Source organism: Anticarsia gemmatalis, chromosome 11, assembly GCF_050436995.1.
Source record: "Anticarsia gemmatalis isolate Benzon Research Colony breed Stoneville strain chromosome 11, ilAntGemm2 primary, whole genome shotgun sequence".
In the NCBI taxonomy this organism is placed as follows: Eukaryota; Metazoa; Arthropoda; class Insecta; order Lepidoptera; family Erebidae; genus Anticarsia; species Anticarsia gemmatalis.
The window spans coordinates 11174956-11194638 of record NC_134755.1 but is presented as its reverse complement, the minus strand read 5'-3'; the positions used below and the strand labels follow the sequence as shown (position 1 = coordinate 11194638).

The following is a 19683-nucleotide window of genomic DNA, read 5'->3' as shown; positions in this document are numbered from 1 at the left end:
TCGTATGTTTCATATTTGAAAATTGAACCAGCTAAAAATAAATGTTACAACACAGAAATTAACGGAATTACAGATAGAATCGGCACTAACGAAGAAAAAGCATATAATTATGTTAAAATTGGAATTACTTATAATTGTTTCAACTGCTATTCTATTTTTAAAATTACTTTCTGTGCCATAGGGAAAAAACACTTACATTTATTTAAGAAAAAAGTAGAACTCAAAATGGGCGTCCGTAAAAAAATATTTTAGATGTTTTTTTTAGAAAATTGCGCCGTAAAGATATCGTCCCATAAATTTCAGCTAAATGCTTCAAGATTGCGTCATAAAACTTTGAAAGTTTAATCTGAATCTGAACATTTTAATCTAGGATTTACTTGGACAATATAAAAGTTACTAATACAAATTGTTGTTTCAGATTTAACAATGTCTGTCTCGGAATTCAGGCGGAAGAAGCTTCTCTACGTATTCAACGTATTCTTTGGTAAGTAGTAAAATAATATTACTTAATAATAATGATGAATCACTTGATAAATATTTAAGGTTTGATATACTTTCAATCTATATGACAAATTGGTATAGCAATTAAAGCCTCATTTTGTTTTTATTTTTGGCTAGACTTTAAACGTTCATATTTCCAAGTAGGGTTGCTAAGCAGACGGCTGGTCAAATGACGGTTATCGGTGACACATCAGCCAAATTGTAAATAATCCGACATTTGAGAATGTTTTTGAGAACGAAAACATGTTGTGCCGACCCTAATTGGCTTGGGATAAAGACAAGACAAAGAAAGAAGATAACAGGTTTCAGTAAACTCACTGTTATTCTTAAAAATCGTAACTAATAAAATGTAATTTAAAGATAAATTCATAATAATAGCAATAGTAACGTAGCGTCATTATTTGCCTCAATTGCCTATGATAAAATATACCTTTGGTCTAAAATACTATCGTTTAGTGGGACCTTGGGACCAATTCCGCGCGAGACGAATCGATCAGCATCTGTTATAAATACGAAGTAGACATCGGGGAACAATGAAAATAAACAGCTCAGTCAAGGTCCAAATATTGTAATAATAGACTATTTCACCGGTCGTTAACGATCAGTTTTAAGTAAGTTATACGAACCCTAGATCAGTGATCAAAAGATGATCTTAAGAAGAGATTTCATTCTTCGTAAAATAATATGAACAATGTAATATCACTATAGGCGTCAATTTTCTAACTTGTGCAATTATTGACAAAAACTGAAACAATTGGTCATTGAAACAATTGCTCAAGTTTAATCGATTTTAATGAAAACTGCATTAAAAAGTATTTTGTATGTTAAGATCAAACCTCGCAAATACTAGGCTCTAATGGTTTCTATGGTACAAAACGTTTCAAACCATTTCTTTGACAAATATTTGTGAAATCGGCCCTCCGCTGTTCTTCAATGAGCCAATCAATGCAATTTCAAACTTTTAGCAAAAGTAGACACCAAAAATTTTAATTTCCTATAACAAACTTTTAAAGAATTTCCTAAAGGAACGTTCTTTTTTATTTAAAAAAGTGTATTATGTTAAAAGTTTTGATTGTTAGGAGGGAATTTAAAGGCGTTGTTATAACTTTGATATTGTTTCAGATGTCAATCAGAGCGGCACGATAGAGAGGAAAGACTTCGAACTCGCTATAGAGGTATGACGTTTATCTTTTGACTTTAGATATTGAGAATAAAAAGGTTTTAGACGAAATACTCTATGTTAAGCAATCCGTAGATTTTACAAGCCTAAAAATGGTAAAATAGAATTTTAAACCCAAGATAATAAGCGCCATATTTGTTAGTTAACCCTTATCAACTAGAACGTGAAGAAGATTTCACAGAAAAAACACTTTAAACGGCAATAAAATTAAACTTAGATCAACACATCCTAAGTTACGGACACCCTATAAATTTCTCTGTGTAATCCCAGTAACTCCTGTTTCGATTTTGTTCACATTGCCTCTTAAAAAGTATTTGACATTTAAAAATCAACTTGTCAAATTTAGTTCCTTAATCAATCGATAGGGGCGCTGATCGATGTTCCATACATCTCAACAGCTACGCGATAGATGGATAGTGGAAATCCTCTATAAACCACTCATTAGCGTTAAAACGTTCATCCACAGATGCGACTGATTGATGACAGTTCACCGTATTGCATGTTATGATGATATAGTATGTGAATATTTGAGGCTATTAGTGAATAATTACTTGATTTACCAATTGACACATTAGTTATTATAACCAAAATATGTTACATTATTCGACAAATTATTTATTGGTTTTCATTCATTGGCATGGAAATTATTTGTGTGCACTGTGCATGTTTGTGTGAATTAATTGTTCGTGTTTCCAATTTTAATGGTTTTTGCAGTGTGACGATTTTCATCCTGGATTACTATGTTGTGTGCTCAGCTCAAAATTATGAAAAACTAGCTGACCCGGTAGACGTTGTTCTGCCATATAAAAAAAAAGTTTCACTTAGGGGTATGAAAAATGGATGTTGGCCAATTCTCAGATCTACTCAATATGCTCACATAATTTCATGAGAATCGGTCAAGCTTTTTCGGAGGAGTATGGCAACGAAAATTGTGACGCGAAGATTTTATATATTAGATATAAACTCACTACCTTCCAAAATAAATACGGGTTTTTAAAAACTGCTAATAAAAGTTGGCTATCACGCTAACGCAAACATATACGAAAGCAGTATAGAGGGAAGTCTCTAAGATTAATCCCACTCTCTAAAATAAGATCATCATCATCTTCGACGCCTATTCTCCGCCGTCTGCAAGGCCAAAGCTTTTTTTTATTAAACTTTGAGGTTAGGTTATTCTCTTTGGATATGTCGATACCTAGGGCTATTAGTGAACTATAATTACCCGATATACAAATGGTTGATTGCCATTTATTTGGATTTGAAAATTGATTTTTCGCATGTAGTTTGTGTGAATTGATTGAAAGGTAAAACGTTAAGTGTTCGTGATTTTATTGTTTGATTACATTTAATCTATAGGATGATCAAGGTTGCTTGATTGATTTGTAGTGATAGAAAATTTAAAAACAATCTGGGTGATTTCCTTTTGCAATCGACAATCGACCACCGCTAGCTTTCGTAAATTTTTGTGAGAAAAACGGATCAGTGCTCCTAATGAGTGCAGTAGGAAAGATTTATCAAGTAGTTACTTTGACAGTACTTTAGCACAATTCTGTAATATCTGTACTGTAGAGTATCGAGAGTTTGACACATAGAAAGTACTGCCAAAATAGTTCCTACGACGACTGTTAGAGGCGCTGATCAGTTTTTCATACAAAATTTCTCGATGACAAGCCGGTTGTCTAGCTACTGATATAGGAATATTGAAATGAATGGTTGTGGTTGTTTGTTATTAAACAAATAAATATACAAAACAAATATCACGAAGGGGATCTCGCAGTTCAAAGACTTATAATAAAAATACAAGTACAATGAAATATCGGAACAAGTTCTGTCTAGTAGCTTCAATATTAAAATAACAAAGTTATTTGATTTATTTTCAAGAATAATTTTATTTACAATTCTTATATTGAATTTCTGTATTGTTTATCTTTTATTCCGACTTCATATTTGTTCGAAAGTTCCTTTAATATTGTTAGTTGGATTCTGAATAATAAAAGAAAGACTACCTATATTAGATTCCTGTAGAAATTATTATATTTTAGGAAGTCCTCTAGTTCCTGTATTTTTATTCAGTTTGGCTTTTATTTCAGATATTTTATGTAACATAAAACATTTAAAGACGAAGTTTCCTACCTCGTCTGTTTGCTTGTTTCTCTAAAAAATCAAACACAACTGAATGGCTCTTCATCAAAGATAGCCATTCGCCAAAAATGTTTCAGCGTAATTATGATTCGTTTAGATTTTATATGAAATGAATTAAATACAATTGTGAAAAAAGAGGTAAAGAAATATAGCATTGTCGGGTGTACTACAATAAAGCGCAATTTTTCTGCACCCACTTTCTGTTTATGCTTAAAACTTTCTACTATGATAAATCTATAAAATATAAACTACAATTGGTATTTTATTCATTCTATTTATTTCTAAACAACAAATAACAAACACAGATTAAACCGGTAACTCAACAATCACAGACCGCATTGTGGTAGAAGTACTTCGACAGATAAACAGTGGGAAACGAATGCGGTTTACCTACCGCTACCTTTGTACCGACGATATATGGACGCAATCGTACCGAGCCAGCCATGTATAACGAACACTAGAAATCGTGCAGTATATTGTGTTGTGGATAGAGTAACATAGTAAAACGGATTTGTTTGAAAGTTGGGGAGATTTTAAAGTAGAATTTATTGTATTGAAATATTTTTTGATTTGGAAATATTTTCAGGATTGGAATATTGAAAACTATGCTAGCGTTATATGCTCTAGATTATTTTATTTCATACAACTAGGTTTCAATGTAGGTTTCGTCGTTGTTATAAAATATTGATTTTTTGTGTAACATTTTATGAAGATTAAAGTTTATTTTGGTGCCATTGGCTAAATAAATGGTGGGAGCTATAAAAATATTTTTTTACTAGCTGACTCGCGCAACTTCGCCTGCGTGACATAAGAGAATGGGTCAAAATGTTCCCCGTTTTTGTAGCATTTTTTACTGGTACTCTGCTCCTATTAGTAGTAGCGTGATAATATATAGCCTTCCTCAATAAATAGGCTTTCTAACACTGAAAGAATTTTTCAAATCAGACCAGTACTTCCTGATTTTAGCGCGTTCAAACAAACAAACAAGGTCTTCAGCTTTATAATATTAGCATTGATAATAGTGCTGAATAGTAATCTGAAATAATGTTAACGTGTACAATTTTATACCCGTTAATCAAATTATATTCTGAGCTCGTATCTTATATCGTTAAAATGTATTTGCAAGATATAAATACTGCCTTTACAAGCCTGCCTTTACGCGACTAATGATAATCTAATAACACGTTACTATTAATATCATTTCATTTTGCCTATTATTTGTCTATGAAATCTATACTAATATTATAAAGCTGAAGAGTTTGTTTGTTTGTTTGAACGCGCTAATCTCAGAAACTACAGGTCCGATTTGAAAGATTCTTTGAGTGTTAGATAGCCCATTTATCGAGAAAGGCTAAAGGCTATATATCATCACGCTACGACCAATAGGAGCAGAGTACCAGTAAAAAATGTTACAAAAACGGGGAAATTTTTTACCCATTCTCTCTTATTTATGTGGCGCAAGCGAAGTTGCGTGGGTCAGCTAGTTATACATAAATTGACTGAATTCTAATTAAAACTATAATCCTATCGAACTTCTTAGTCATTAACGTAATTCGACTTTGATTGCTATTATAGTGTTTAATTAAACTTACTATTTGGGAGCTTTGTGATCGAAGTTTAAGTAATTATAGTTCTGATACCAAATGACAACTATTTGACAAGTTTGATTGGGACTTTGATGTTACTATTTATTAGGGTATGGGTTAAATTAATAGATAAGTAGCGCGATTCTGTACAGTCGGCACTGTTGAGTATCGAAAGTTTAACATTTAGAATGTACTGTCAAAATATTTCATTTGGAGACAGGGTTTTAAAAAAATAATAAATAAAAAAAAATGGTCTGCCCGCGAGACACGCACTATGCTCACACACCACGATCAACCGACGAACCAAGTATATTCACCGTTCCCCACTCCTCCCGTCGCGGTTGCTCTTATTGTTAACATGTCCGGCTTTCGGACTCTAAAATCCGGGGTTTTCACGCGTCTTGTCCGGTTTTCCAATTTTAGAGATGGCAACCCTAGGCTAAAAGGTTTAATATTCTTTACGACTTTGAAAGTATTTAAGTAAGTGAAATGGGAAAGGAAAAAGATAAGAAACTATAGCCCATGTAGACATGAGTGAGTGTGAGGTTTCCGAAAACGATGTCAAGGATAGAGCGAAGTGGAGGAGAAAGATTGGGAAGGCTGACCCCACTACCGTATGGGATTCATAGCATGAAAGATAGACTGAGAGTGAGTGATAAAGTGATCGAGAGAGAGATAGAGAGAATTAAGGCATAACTGTTGTGGTCTATGGAACATGATAGGATAGATTTAGAGGCCAAAACAATATACACACATCCTAAGTCCGTTAAATAAACCTCAAACCGACTGTAATAAACTAGCATTAAGTTATTTGCAGTTATTTTTATACTTACGTGATTAAATACATTATACAACACTCTAAAAAAGTACATAAATTATATCTAGAAAATAAGAAATAATACTAAATAAATATATAAAAAGGTCTTCAAAGTAATGATGTCTAAGAACATTTCTTGTTTTGTTTAGAAAATCTGCCACCTGCGAGGATGGAAGCCCGGCGATCCCAAAAACACCGAGACACACGAGATCATGATCAAGATCTGGGACGGACTCCGGAAGAGAGCTGACTCTAACAAAGATGGACAGGTAACATGATTATTTGCTTCTAGCAGATGTGCGTGTAAGGGTCGTTTTCTGGCTATATTGCCATAGTCCAACAAATAAATAAATAAGTATATTTCGACACCTTGCCAACGGGCAATTAAGTAAGTTAAGCTTAAGAACTTAGCAAAGAACTACATATTCAAGGTGCACGGTTGATAGAGGTAGGAATAAAACATTTGAGATTTGCATTAGTCGCTCGGTAGCCTTTTTGCTATGGCTACTTGATTTCGAATATTACACAAAATAATAAATATTCCGAACACGAAGAATATTTTAGTAAAAGTTGTTACAGATCTGATAATTATTTCCTTTTTATTTAATATTTTTTTTGATGGCATATTTGTAAAGTCACTATTTTAAATATAATTCACGTACCAAAAATAAATCGTAATTCTAAGAATTCTAGGGTCAAAATTGTATTTGAACATCACCCAAAAACTATGATATACCTAATAGGAATTCCAGAAAAATATTACCTTTAGAAGTATATAAGGAGTTAGAAAGTTTAAATATATGGAGAAACTTATTTAGTGCTATTGATAGGTACTGGAAAAGAAGAATTTTTATAGATGTGAAAGTTTTTCTTTGAAAACTTCTGAAGAATAAGCAGGTATTGTGTGAGTTTTTACACAAAGGCTGTATTAAGTATATGAATAATGTAGCTTAGGCTTATTGATGAACAAAAAGAATTTGCGTTATTTTTCGATAGATCTCAATACAAATTGAGTGCAGCAACGAAATAATAAGGCCTATCAAATAAACAAGTAAATAAATAATTTCAAAGGATTAAAATAAGACCGTTTGTATTGGGAACTTTTGCCCAGAGGCGATACGCAAATAGGGTACTGTATTATCACTGTTGGGCAAAAGTCCTTATAAGACAGGGGTTCTCTTTTTACTCCGCTCTCATAGTCCAGATTAACGATTTTACTTATCTTGTCTCTAATATTACTTTTAAATACAGGTTTGTTGCATTGACGACAGCAAGATGAAAGCTACTTTCGCATTAGAATTTTAATATATATTGTAGTACCCAAAAACTCACATCATAATACAAAAAGTGACCCAGCCTTTGCACAAAAGCCTAAACTATAAAAGAATATCTCCACACAATCTTCACTATATTAAGAACAGTATAACACGTACTTATCTCACAGTACGTACAATTTAATAACACAGACACGTAACATGATTAAATCGTTACGCCTCGGAGACCTTCGTAAGAATTACTCATGAGCCTTGAAATACAAAGTTATGTAACGAAGAAAATGACGGTAGTTTGAGAAAAAGAGTTATGAGTTTCTTTTGGGGAAATGGGTAGAGATAATATATGTTAGTATTTTTGTAGTTTAACGATAAGGTCTAAAAAGTGATCTGAATCAATACTTATATGAAATGATTTGATTAGATAAGTAGTATAAATAATAAATAATAAATATTCAGCTACAACAAAATCTAAATTATTGCATAAAGTAAAATTTAAGCAAAAAACGAAAGAGTCTCTTGAAATAGGAAATGTAACATTATTATCTAACACTAAAAAGAGGTGCACTTAGTAGTTTCGGAAAAACAAAGACGATGTTATTACGTTGTATGTGAAAAGAGGAACTTTACAGAAAAAACATTATATTCATCAGATATTATCATTCCAAGTCTAATATAGAAGCATATTCATAAATAAAAATTCATTCATTCTAAAAAAAGCCTAACAAAAAAATGTCTCTAAAGGTATTCTATAGAACCAAAAAGGCGCAGGCTTAAAAAATCCAAGCCGACGCAAGCCTACAATTGATACGATCAAGCCTTTGTGTCCACAATAGTTGATTAAAAATATTCAACTGGAAAATTTAATAAAAGCAGCCCTTTTTTAGAGCCTACTAACCGAGTTTTACTACTAAGGCTATCTTTTTAATGCTTTTTCTACTGAACAAATTGGAAAATTCCTAAAACTACCTAAGCTAATGAAATTCCGGACAAAAATATCGAACGGCGGAGGAAAACTAATAAAATGGACTTAAGCCGTTCTGAACGGCTTTAAATGTATGGCATTCATTTCAAGGGGTGCAAGAAAAGGGGAAAGTGGAATAAGTCAATTTAAAGTGAAATCTCCTAAAAATGAGTTTCCTGTTTTGTTTTTGGAATTTCATTTATTTGTTTTTTTTTGCGTCAATTTTACGCAATCGGCGCAATTTAACAGAAGTAAAATGCATTTAATATAAGCAATCATGGCAATTAGTGCATCACCCTCACTGCCATAATTAATTAATCATAGCTAGACAAATAATAGGTTTATTTAATATTAGAGTAATATAAAACAATGTTGGTATTGTTTCGATGTCCGTGCCATAAAGCTTAAATTAGTAAGTCTGCATATAAATAGAAAATCGCTAACGGTAGACAGCCGGACAGTGTAAATGCAGCCATATACTGTAAAAATTCGATTCAAAATGTAGTAAGTTAGCCGTAAAATATTTTTTTTACTGGCTAATACTTACATACGACAAACATCACGCTTGTAACATTCCTCGTGATTTGCAGTCAGTGACCACCTAACGCGCTACAAAGGCAGTAGTACTCGTTTAATCTATACTCAGGCCGTTACAAACGTGTTAATTACGTCATAATCAAAAGAATAAATAGGAATGACAATGTGTAAATGCGAGCGGGAGACTCCGATAAAATGACATGACTTAGTTCGCACGTTTAAAATATAGTATAACTGATTTACGTATAATGGATGCCGAATTGAAACCTCCACCTTCTTCAAACTATTCCACTAACTCTTTCTTTCTTTATCAGGTGTCTGTCGAAGAATGGGTGTCCATGTGGAACGACTACGCCCAGAACCCGTCAGCGGCTCTGAAGTGGCAGCAGCTGTACGCCCAGTTCATGTTCCAACTGGAGGACGCTAGTGCTGACGGCACCATCGACAGTGACGAGTTCACCACCGTCTGCTCCTCCTACGGCATCGACCCTCAGGAGTGTAAGGTGGCTTTCACCAAGATGGCTAAGGTAGGAAAGATTTTCTCATATTCTTTTTTTTATTTTATTTGGCCACCGGTCTGGTAGTCTAAAGAAAAGTGATATATCTCGGTTTCTTGGGCGTGATATTTAGATTATTCAATGAGTTACGGGTTTGTTTTGAAGTCCATGTCGTGGAGGTTTAGGTAGTCACGATGCAATTGCGCTTGGGATCACAAGTATTGAAAGCCTGGATTTTAAAGATGAGTGAGATTTATTTGCAGATTCCTTTGATTGTGTGATTTACAAAGACAGTACTTTCAAGTTTGCTTGTACTTTGTATTTTTTGTTTGTACGTAAAAATCCTCCTGAAATAAAGGTCCTAATCACCTTTACCGATAATGTACATAATGAAAGAATACATTTAAAATAACCAACATTTTACATTACCGTAACTTGCTTGTAATACACGAACTGTTCCCAATAATTATTATAAAACATTCAACATAATAATTCCCCTTGCATATTATTATCTAACAAGGAACAACAATTGCGAGTGGCGTGACGGACAAAATTGTCAATAATTCGATAGTGGATACCGATCACTGTAATTATTGGCTGGCGGGGTGATTGATGGGGAATCGATAGCAGTATAATTTGATGTAAGGTTTTAATAACAGTTTACAATGTAGCCTGTACTTTGTCTTTAGTTTTTATTTTATGATAAAATGTTACATACATCGCTCCTTCAATGCAAAAGGGCCACAACTCAAAAAAAATTGAAAATCGTTTTATTGCAAAAATGACACCTGAACCGACTATATTTTATAGTAAAAAAAAAACCCCCATCATTTTTGCTCATATTATGGCTGCACTGACTTACTGCCCTTTTTGCATTAGCTCACTTTGACAGGTAATGTCAGTGCAAAACAGCCACTTTGCGAGTTGCGCCCGGAGATTCAACGCAAATGCTCGTCAGTTGCATGAAAAAGTGCCACAATCCAAAATATGTCTGTGTTGGGTGCAAAATTTCAAGTTAATGTGATTATATTTTACAATACAAAACTGCCATATTTTGGAAAACGTCCTTTTTGCATTCTAACTATAGTATTTGTTACCATATTTTGTAATACAAAAGTGCCATATTTCTGAAAACGACCGTTTTGCATTCAAACACTAGTATTTGTTATTATATTTTGTAATATAGCAGTAGGTATATTTTGAAATACGTCCCTTTTGCATTAAATTATTGTGGAATAAATAATCATTTTTAGCGTGCTAGAATGGGAAGGCCAGAAATATGACCGTTTGGTATGATAATAATTTTAGTTTTCGTTACAATTTTAAAAATAAAATAATACATTTTGATGCAGGCAAAGTAAAGAGGCACCCTTTCCTTTCAAATTCCTCTTTCAGGGGCAAGATCCGACCAGTCCTTTTCAAATGCGTCTAGGTCATCCTGCCATCTCCATTTAAGTCTCCCGCGTCTGCTATGACCATCTTCTGGCATCCAGTTGGTAGATATGCGGGTCCACCTTTCCGAATGCATATGGATAATGTGGCCGGCTCAGTTCCATTTCAGCCAAGCGGTCTTCTCCCTTACATCGGCTATGCGAGTTTGGGAGCGCAGTATAGAATTTCGGACGTGATCTGTTCTTTTGATGCATAATATACTATGCTCCATCGCTCTCTGGCTCTTTCTGGTTTTCCGTAAGGGACCATGTTTGGGCAGCGTAGGTAAGGACGGGTAGTAGGTATAAACATGTCGACGAGCTTTCACTTCAGTGATAGTGGAAGGTTACCCTTCATTAGCTCTTTCCAGGACCAGGATCTCTTTCAGGCACTTGTGACACGTTTGTCCAACTCTTTGTCCCGTCGGTTGTTAAAAGAGGTTATCTGGCCCTAGCAAGTGTACTCGTCGACATAGTCTATGACGTGCCCGTCTACCTCGACCCTACGTTTTGTGTTGTTGGTCATAACCTGGGTTTTTGTACGGTTCTTACTCAGTCCAATCTGAAGGTTTGCCGTGCTCAGATCTTTGAGCATTGATTCGAGTTCCGATGCCGAAAAAGAGAAGAGGACTATGTCATCTACAAAACAATGGTTTGTTAACTGTTTACCACTTACAACTATGCTTTTGATTGCCATAACACCGCCAGGCTCCTGAAAATTTCTCTGAGGGTGCTGGTAAATAACTTGGGAGATAGCGGGTCTCCCTGTTTCACGCTTTGAATGATATTGTTGTCTATTGCTTTGATGAGTTTGATGTATGAAGGTTCGATTCTACATAGTATCTTTAAGTAGGACTTGGATGGAGTGATGATTCTATGGCGGAATGAGTAATGCTGTCAAAAGCTTTGGAATAATCCACGAATGCTAAATATAAAGGCTTATAAAACTCAAAAACCTTTTCTATTATCTTATTTCTTTAATACTCCTGCTGCACTCAGTCTACTCGTCACGTTACCCATTGATTGATGATGATGATTGATGTTTAATTTTACTAAATAATGAAAGTTACGCACAAAGTTGATCTCAATAATTTTACTTACTTAATAAAAAGTTCAGATTTTTTAATTTAGATTGTTTAATACAATGTTTTCCTGGTCTATTCAGTTATGGTTTTACTTAGTAATTATTATTAAACTTTTTGATACGGTTTTTTTACCAAAAAAGTACAATTAACCATTTTTATTTGTAAAAGTGTGTTTAATTTTTGACATATTTCTCACAATATTGGTTCAAATTTTGAATGCAAAAGGGACTTATATGCTTTTTTCTCTTAATAGGTAACAGCTATTACAAAGTTTATTTTGTAGAAAGATAGAGCTAAAAAATACGCATCCAATGATATATTAACATCTTATGTTTAATAAATAAATATATGAAATATTATAAAAAAACAGTTTCAAAAATTTGTTTTGGCTCTCCTGTAAAATTTATAGATTTCGATTTGTGGCCCTTTTGTATTCAAGGAGCGACATAGGTTTTTGACATGTTGTGTCAACAAATGTTGGTAACAAATTACGGATACGGATAATTGGACGTTTTAAATTTTACAAAAATATGTAGACAACGTTTTCAGCAAATGGTAGAATACTAAAATAACTACTATCTTTTACTAATATAAAGACATCATTATTTGAAATAATATTTTTTAAGTCACCCAACCCGCACTTGGCCAGCGTGGTAAACTCAAAGCCTAACCCCTCCCTCGTTTGAAAAGAAACCCTTGCCCAGCATTGGGACAACAACGAATTAATAAAAAAATTAAGCGTCCACAGAACAGAAAACGGACGAGAAAAAACAGACGGTTGGTTTAGTTTCTGAACAGTAGATCAAAAACAGAAATCCATACTTATTTTGATTCATACAAGCCGCGTTAAAATACAATTCAAAGATAGTTTCAAATAAAAAAGGGTTTTCATCCGTAAGCAAACCTTTCCTTATATAACCTAATGAGTCAGACAGTTTGAACAAGGGTCTAAGAACAAAACAAAACATCTTATACCTAAACGTTTGCAACAATTCCAAGTGTTTTGTACAAGGAAATAGGCAGAACGTTTATCATAAATCTTAAGGGTCGTTCGGCCCCTAAGCTGAGTTTAATTAGGAGTCAGCTTACGACTGCGTGAGGGACGAAATGAATTGTTTCTTACTTATATTATGAACGTAGTGAGCTTCAATGTCTTCTTGTCGAGGGATATCTTTCAAGTTTGTAAGAAATGTGAAATTATGTTTCTTGTAGAAAGATAAAAATAGTACTATCTACTCACAATTCATAAGTATTTCGCCGTAAAACCTTTAGAGTATACATACTATATTTAGTTACATAATTGTCATAAAACATTAGATCATTACAAAAAAAATATGGATAGAAATGAAAAAAATATACATAAAATAGTGCCCTTTTTTTGTAACATACAAAAGTATAATTGTAGGCTAACGAAAAGGTTACAAATAATAACAGCTGTAATTATAGTACGGTGTAGCTGTGCTACGACGTAGCTATTACTTGCTACGGCGTAGGAGCACTACGATAAATATAATAATTATAATCTGTCATCATAAAATATAGAAATAATCAAAATATTATCATTATTAATGTTCAATACGAATTAATACATTTAATATGTCTATATTATTTCCAAACTATCTTATTGTAAGGATGTTTTGTGCGTTAAACAAGTGAATGTACAACCTTCAGTGAAAAAGGCCGTAAAATATTATGCCTTGATTTATGTCAGTAGTCTAGAGAACCTAATGAAAAACTATAAAATGTTACGACTACATAATATCTACTCTAAGACTGAAATACCGTTTGATTACGACAATATTTTCACTGCGAAGAAGTAAAATATATTTTGATGGGAAATTGAACGGATATTTACCTAAAATAAAAATAATATTTAGAAAAAGAGTATTTTGACTATGATTTACATTTTTTCAATACCTAATGTTTTTTGTTATGACAAGATACACATGTGTCGAAAGTTATCGAGCAACAAATGTACATAGTAGGTATAAAAAAAAACAGCAAGCTCAAAAAAATATTTAGCGATGGTTATTTTGATGTCTTAGAAAATTGTACTCATATGAGTCATTAACGACAGTCGGTTTCAATTTCTATACCCAGTACAGGCCGCAGTACAGTTATTTCTATCATATTTTATAGGTTAGACGTTTTCCGAAAATTCGGTCTGAGAATGATAACATACCTATGTTCATTACCTTTTTACGTAAAACAAACCCAAAACGTCCAAAATATAGAAATACCCTTACACAGTACACTCCTATAGTCTATATAAATAAAATAAAAATACTCTCTATAGCCCGTTTATCATCGCTTTCATCATTTCTCATATACCTTTACGAACGACTAATATTTCGAACCGCAGCTAAAATAAGCGATGAGCACAATAGCGTGATTCTGATTCATATTTCTACTTTTATTGCCATTCATAAACATTGGTTGTAAGCACCAGTTACATTGATTCTCCGCACTTGGATATTCTTTTACAAATTGATAGTCTATACACACGAGATTGTTTTCGCTTTACGAGGTATCTGTTTAGACTTGTTTTGTTTGATGTTTTATTGATATTTAGATTATGGTAATGAGTAGTCGTTGAGGGTTTGTTAGTTGAAAATTGAGGGATCGTTTGATGGTTTTTTTTAGAGTTGCTATATTAGGAATAGGAAAATATTAGGTCGGGGAAAAAGTCTTTTCGCATTATAGTATGTATGAACTTGTAATAAAATCTTTTCTCTACACAAAAATGCTTGATATTTGGGTACCTCACAATCTCACTAAAAGAAACCTAATGAGCCGTGTACTCATTTGTGATTCTTGAAGCCAAAGAGATTTTATTACAAGTTCATACAGACTATAATGCGAAAAGACTTTTTCCCCGACCTAATATGTATCTAAACATGGTTTTCTAATTTTGATAGCAAGATTATGTTTTCAAAAGTATATTTTTATACTGTTCACTTTAAATATTGCGGTTGGCGAGATTATGTTGTCTACAGTATCATTTTTCAGTTCTCCTCAGATATCGTGGTTAACATCACAATCAAAATTACAGACATCAAAACCTTCAGATAGATATTTTACTACTTGTGAGAATCAAACCCATAGTCTTTGCGGTTAGTACAGACTGGTGGCCACATTTTTACCACTTTAATAATATCATCGTAGTAAAAAAATTGAACATTAGAAAAATAGGGCACAGAATGAATTATTGCTACCTTTTTCTTTCTCCATTTAGGGTCGCATGACAATTTTGGGCAAAAGTAATATATATGACCTAGACGGCTTTCTTCGAAAATAATAGTTTCATATGACAAATGTCCTGATTTCCATATAATAGGTTTAGTGTCTCAGACATTTGTGGAATGGAAGAATAAAGACATAAATATTATTCAGACTGTTATTCGATATTTCATACGTGAAAGATACCATTCGAAGTGTTTTACATAATATTTTTCTGAAGTATTGACTAATTTCTAAGGATTTTAGTGAGTTGTGACTTGTGTGTGAAGAAATCATTTTTATAAATATTATAATTATTTGAAACTTTCGTAGTTGTGGGTTGTGGGTAGTTGTCACTTTTCCTTGAAGTTAATGTGATATGAAAATTAGCCTGAAAACTTATTAACACTCATTACAAACATACATAATTAACAATACCTACTCTGCAACCAATACTTAACTCTAATTATTTTGCAACGGATGACCTTAATTGAGTTTTAAACGACTATATTAAATAGTTTACTACAAAATGCCAGTTTCAAAAATATCTGTGTTCATTAAAAGCCGTGCAGTTATAAACGTTTGTATCAGCAGTCACTGAACAAACAACTGAATGAAGTGCATACAATAACAAAGTTGACTTTATACCGCCGTTCATAGTGTTCTCGTTTGAAATTAATTTCTGTATTTTATATTGATATTAAAGAATAATATTTCAAAATTTTCTATAGGTTAAGACATATTTTAGAGGTAAAATGAAGGTATTATTGTAGCTTTGGTTTTAAAACTCTACTATATATTAACATTTAACTCAATCTTGTAACAGATTCTAAGATCCGATTCAATAGATATACATACATAAATAAGATCACGCCCTTTAGGTCTAGACAGAGACCAAAAACACATCACTTGGTACGATCCTTTCAAACTCATTTTGGGTCATTCACATCCAATAATATCATATCCCAACATTATTTAATACCAGATGACCGAAATTGAAATATAAACGACTAAATTCAAGTAGTTCGCTACAAAATGCCAGTTTCAAAAATAAATGTGTATCAGCATTGCTACTGAACCAACAACTGAATGAAGTGGATACAATAACAGTGTTGACTTTATACCGCTGTTGATAGTACTCTCGTTTAAAATAAATTTCTGTATTGTTTATTGACAAAAGAAACGAATATTTACACAATATTAACTTTAGAAAGTTTTGACGGGTAACACGCCACTGTCCATATAGCATTGGTTTTAAAACTCTAGTATATAACATTTAACCCAACCCGCAAAATGATTCGAGACCTGATTTAATAGATATACATACATATATAAGATTACGCCTACAGAGACTAGAGAACACAACTGGATACGATCCTTACAAACTTCCTTTGCTTCATTCACATCCTTACATCTACAAATATCTACTTCCAAAGTCATTACCAACAATATCATATCCCAAAATTATTAAATACCAGATGACCTAAATTGAAATATAAACGACTAAATTGAAATAGTTCGCTACAAAATACCAGTTTCAAAAATACGTGTGTATCAGCAGTGCTACTGAACAAACAACTGAATGAAGTGCATACAATAACTATGTGGACTTTATACCGCTGTTGATAATACTCTCGTTTAAAATTAATTTCTGTATTTTATATTGATATTGGAGATTCATATTTAATGTTTCCTACAGGTGTATGAATAATGGGCGTGTAATAAAACTGAAATCAATATGTGTTGCTTAATAGTGTGAATTAAGTTTTGGTAAAGATTTAGTTATCGAAAGAAAAAATATAACTGGTTTCGAATCCTGTAGCACGATTCTGTACAGTCTGTACTTTCGTGTATCTAGAGTTTGATATTTAAAATATACCGTTAAAATAGTTTCTACGACGTCCGCTAAAGGCGCTGAACCGGTTGTCATACAACATTTTTCGATAGCTACCCGGTAATCGTAGTGTTGTAGTAGTGACTAAAAGGGTCTATCCCACTAGTCCCGTTGAATTGTCCCGTGACGGGACAACTGGCACTATTTTGTCCCAGTTGTCCCGTGGCGGGACAAGTGACACTGTTTTGGTGCTAGTAGTCCCGTTGCAGAAAAATCACGGGACTAATGGGACAGAGGGAGGGGTCAAATCAACTGGTTCCATTGAGTTGTTGTGTGACAACAGGTACTTGGTACTTTGGTAAGATAGCAGATGGTGAATTGGACGCTTATCTTTGTAAACTTTAAATTCACAAGTTTTTTTTACCATTTAGGCTTTACACTTAATAATTAAATTGACAAGAGTGTCTATATCTATGAAAAAACATAATATATTAAGGAAACCAAAAATGTCATGTTAACAGGCCCCTAGGGCAGCTCAAACACTCAAGTCAATTCAACTTGTAATATAATTTCAACTGATTTACTAGAAATTAAGTAAGAATGTACTAAAACACGTTTAAGAAACAAAAAATATCATATTATTTGTTTGTCCTTTCCATCTCGGGACTATAGAGTTCCGGACTTTTGGAAGGCATGCGTCCCCACGCACGAAGCAAACTCGCAGAGACCCTTTGAGACAGTTTTAGTATAACAAAGATGTAATGGGACACAATCCGGTAACTATCCCTGGGTACACTTTGAGTATTATTACTAAGATATAGGTTTAAATACCTTTGGTTTTACAATTTATCGACACAAGTATAGTGCATATTCCATTTGAGATATCTACCCTCGTTAAAATGTACTAGTTTGCATAACGTCTGCTATCTTACCAAAGTACCAAGTACCTGTTGTACCAACCAGTTGATTTGACCCTTCCCTCTGTCCCATTAGTCCCGTGATTTTTCTGCAACGGGACTACTGGCACCAAAACAGTGTCACTTGTCCCGCCACGGGACAACTGGGACAAAATAGTGCCAGTTGTCCCGTCACGGGACAACTCAACGGGACTAGTGGGATAGACCCGACTAAAATACGGCTACTGGAATAAAATTATAACAAGCTAGCATGTTAGGTAAAATGTTATAGGAAACAGTTACAAAGCGTATGTACTGATGAAGCAAGTCTTGAGTTTCATTTTAGCACAAATTCATTTATTTGTCTCTCCCCCAGGGTAAGAGCAGCGTGTCATGGGAAGAGTTCCAGGAGCTATGGAAGGAGTACTTCTCCACCGAGGACCCCAACGCTCCCGGCAATTTTATATTCGGCAGAACTAGCTTCTAAACACCACAAGCGATGTTCACATCACACCTCGAACCACAACTCAGTGGGAGAATGAAGATTTCGCAAACCGTCTAACATTCCAAAATAGATTATAATACGGGGGTCCTTCAAGGCGGCTTTAGTACCGGCGAACGGAGCTAAGCTTCCGATGCCATAGCACGTGACCCCTTTGTGTGTCGATATCTCGGCTTTTGATCCATTGACGAGCTACAACGCGGAACGTCTCGGTTGCTTGTTAACGACAATCAATGGATAACGAACTTCATTCACGTGCCGCCAGATCCGAATCTCAAAAGGCCCGTCTGGCACAGATCTTGTAATTGGCCCAGTTAACATCGACGCTCGCCCGTGGATCAGCGGCTTTATAATAAAATTTTCATTTAACGTGTGTATGTGTTCAGAATAGAATAATTCCTACATATTTCTCTTTAATAGTGGAACGATTTCAAATTCACGTTTTAAGACTAAGGCTCAAGTTTACTAGTACTTTTCAATCTTTAGATACTTACAACGAATGACTTACTCACTTACTCATTATTATATAGCATATCTAGTAGTCATATCTAACGAATCTTGAAATTTCTCTGGCGGGTTTGACCGAATTACATCAACTTATGTGCTGTTCTCAATGCTTACTAAGAGTTCTAATGTTATTGCTGGATCGGCAAGGGTTACTGCTAAGTCTGTTTCAATATAACCTTCAATGTATGATGTTTCAATCTTGTTGGTCGTTAACGCAGTAGCCCTTATATTGTCTAGTACCTTTAACAGTTGTACTTTATAATTGTGTTTCTAAATAAAAGATTTTAATATTGTTCTAGTCCAATGTTTTGTGCTCTCAGAATCTATCGAGGTTTCATCTTGTTAAGTCGCTATACTATAGATATAATAGGCAATGATTAAATGTATGTAAATAATACGATGTTTTTTATTTAGTATATTTTAAGTACCTTACCAACACAATCAAAAATACTTTAGTATTTTTTTAATCCAGGACCGAACAACGTTACATAAGAAATACCTTTATTTATTCTTGAAAAAAATATTGATCGGTATGAAAGTACAGCAGATACTAAAAAACTTCTCATTTTTTCAGTTCCAATTTATTGATACTAGTGCCTACAAACAACTTGAGCATTAACGCTAGTCGCTGTGAACGATTTTGAGTCAACCGACTGCCCTTTAAACTGCATCTACTTTCTGATTGCATCCTTCTACGATAACTATCTGATGCTCA

The 19683-nt window shown here is 33.7% G+C and overlaps 1 protein-coding gene across 1 annotated transcript in view; it reads left to right on the top strand.

Annotated features, from left to right (window-relative positions):
- The window catches only part of Scp2 (Sarcoplasmic calcium-binding protein 2), a 56112-nt gene extending 36753 nt beyond the window's left edge, over positions 1-19359 (top strand). Inside the window, exons 3-7 of the mRNA XM_076119999.1 lie at positions 419-484; positions 1624-1676; positions 6376-6495; positions 9313-9525; positions 18336-19359. Coding sequence (XP_075976114.1) covers positions 427-484; positions 1624-1676; positions 6376-6495; positions 9313-9525; positions 18336-18446 — 555 coding nt within the window. The 5' untranslated portion in view covers positions 419-426 and the 3' untranslated portion in view covers positions 18447-19359. The remainder of the gene's footprint in view (positions 1-418; positions 485-1623; positions 1677-6375; positions 6496-9312; positions 9526-18335) is intronic.
- The last annotated feature ends 324 nt before the right edge of the window (positions 19360-19683 follow it).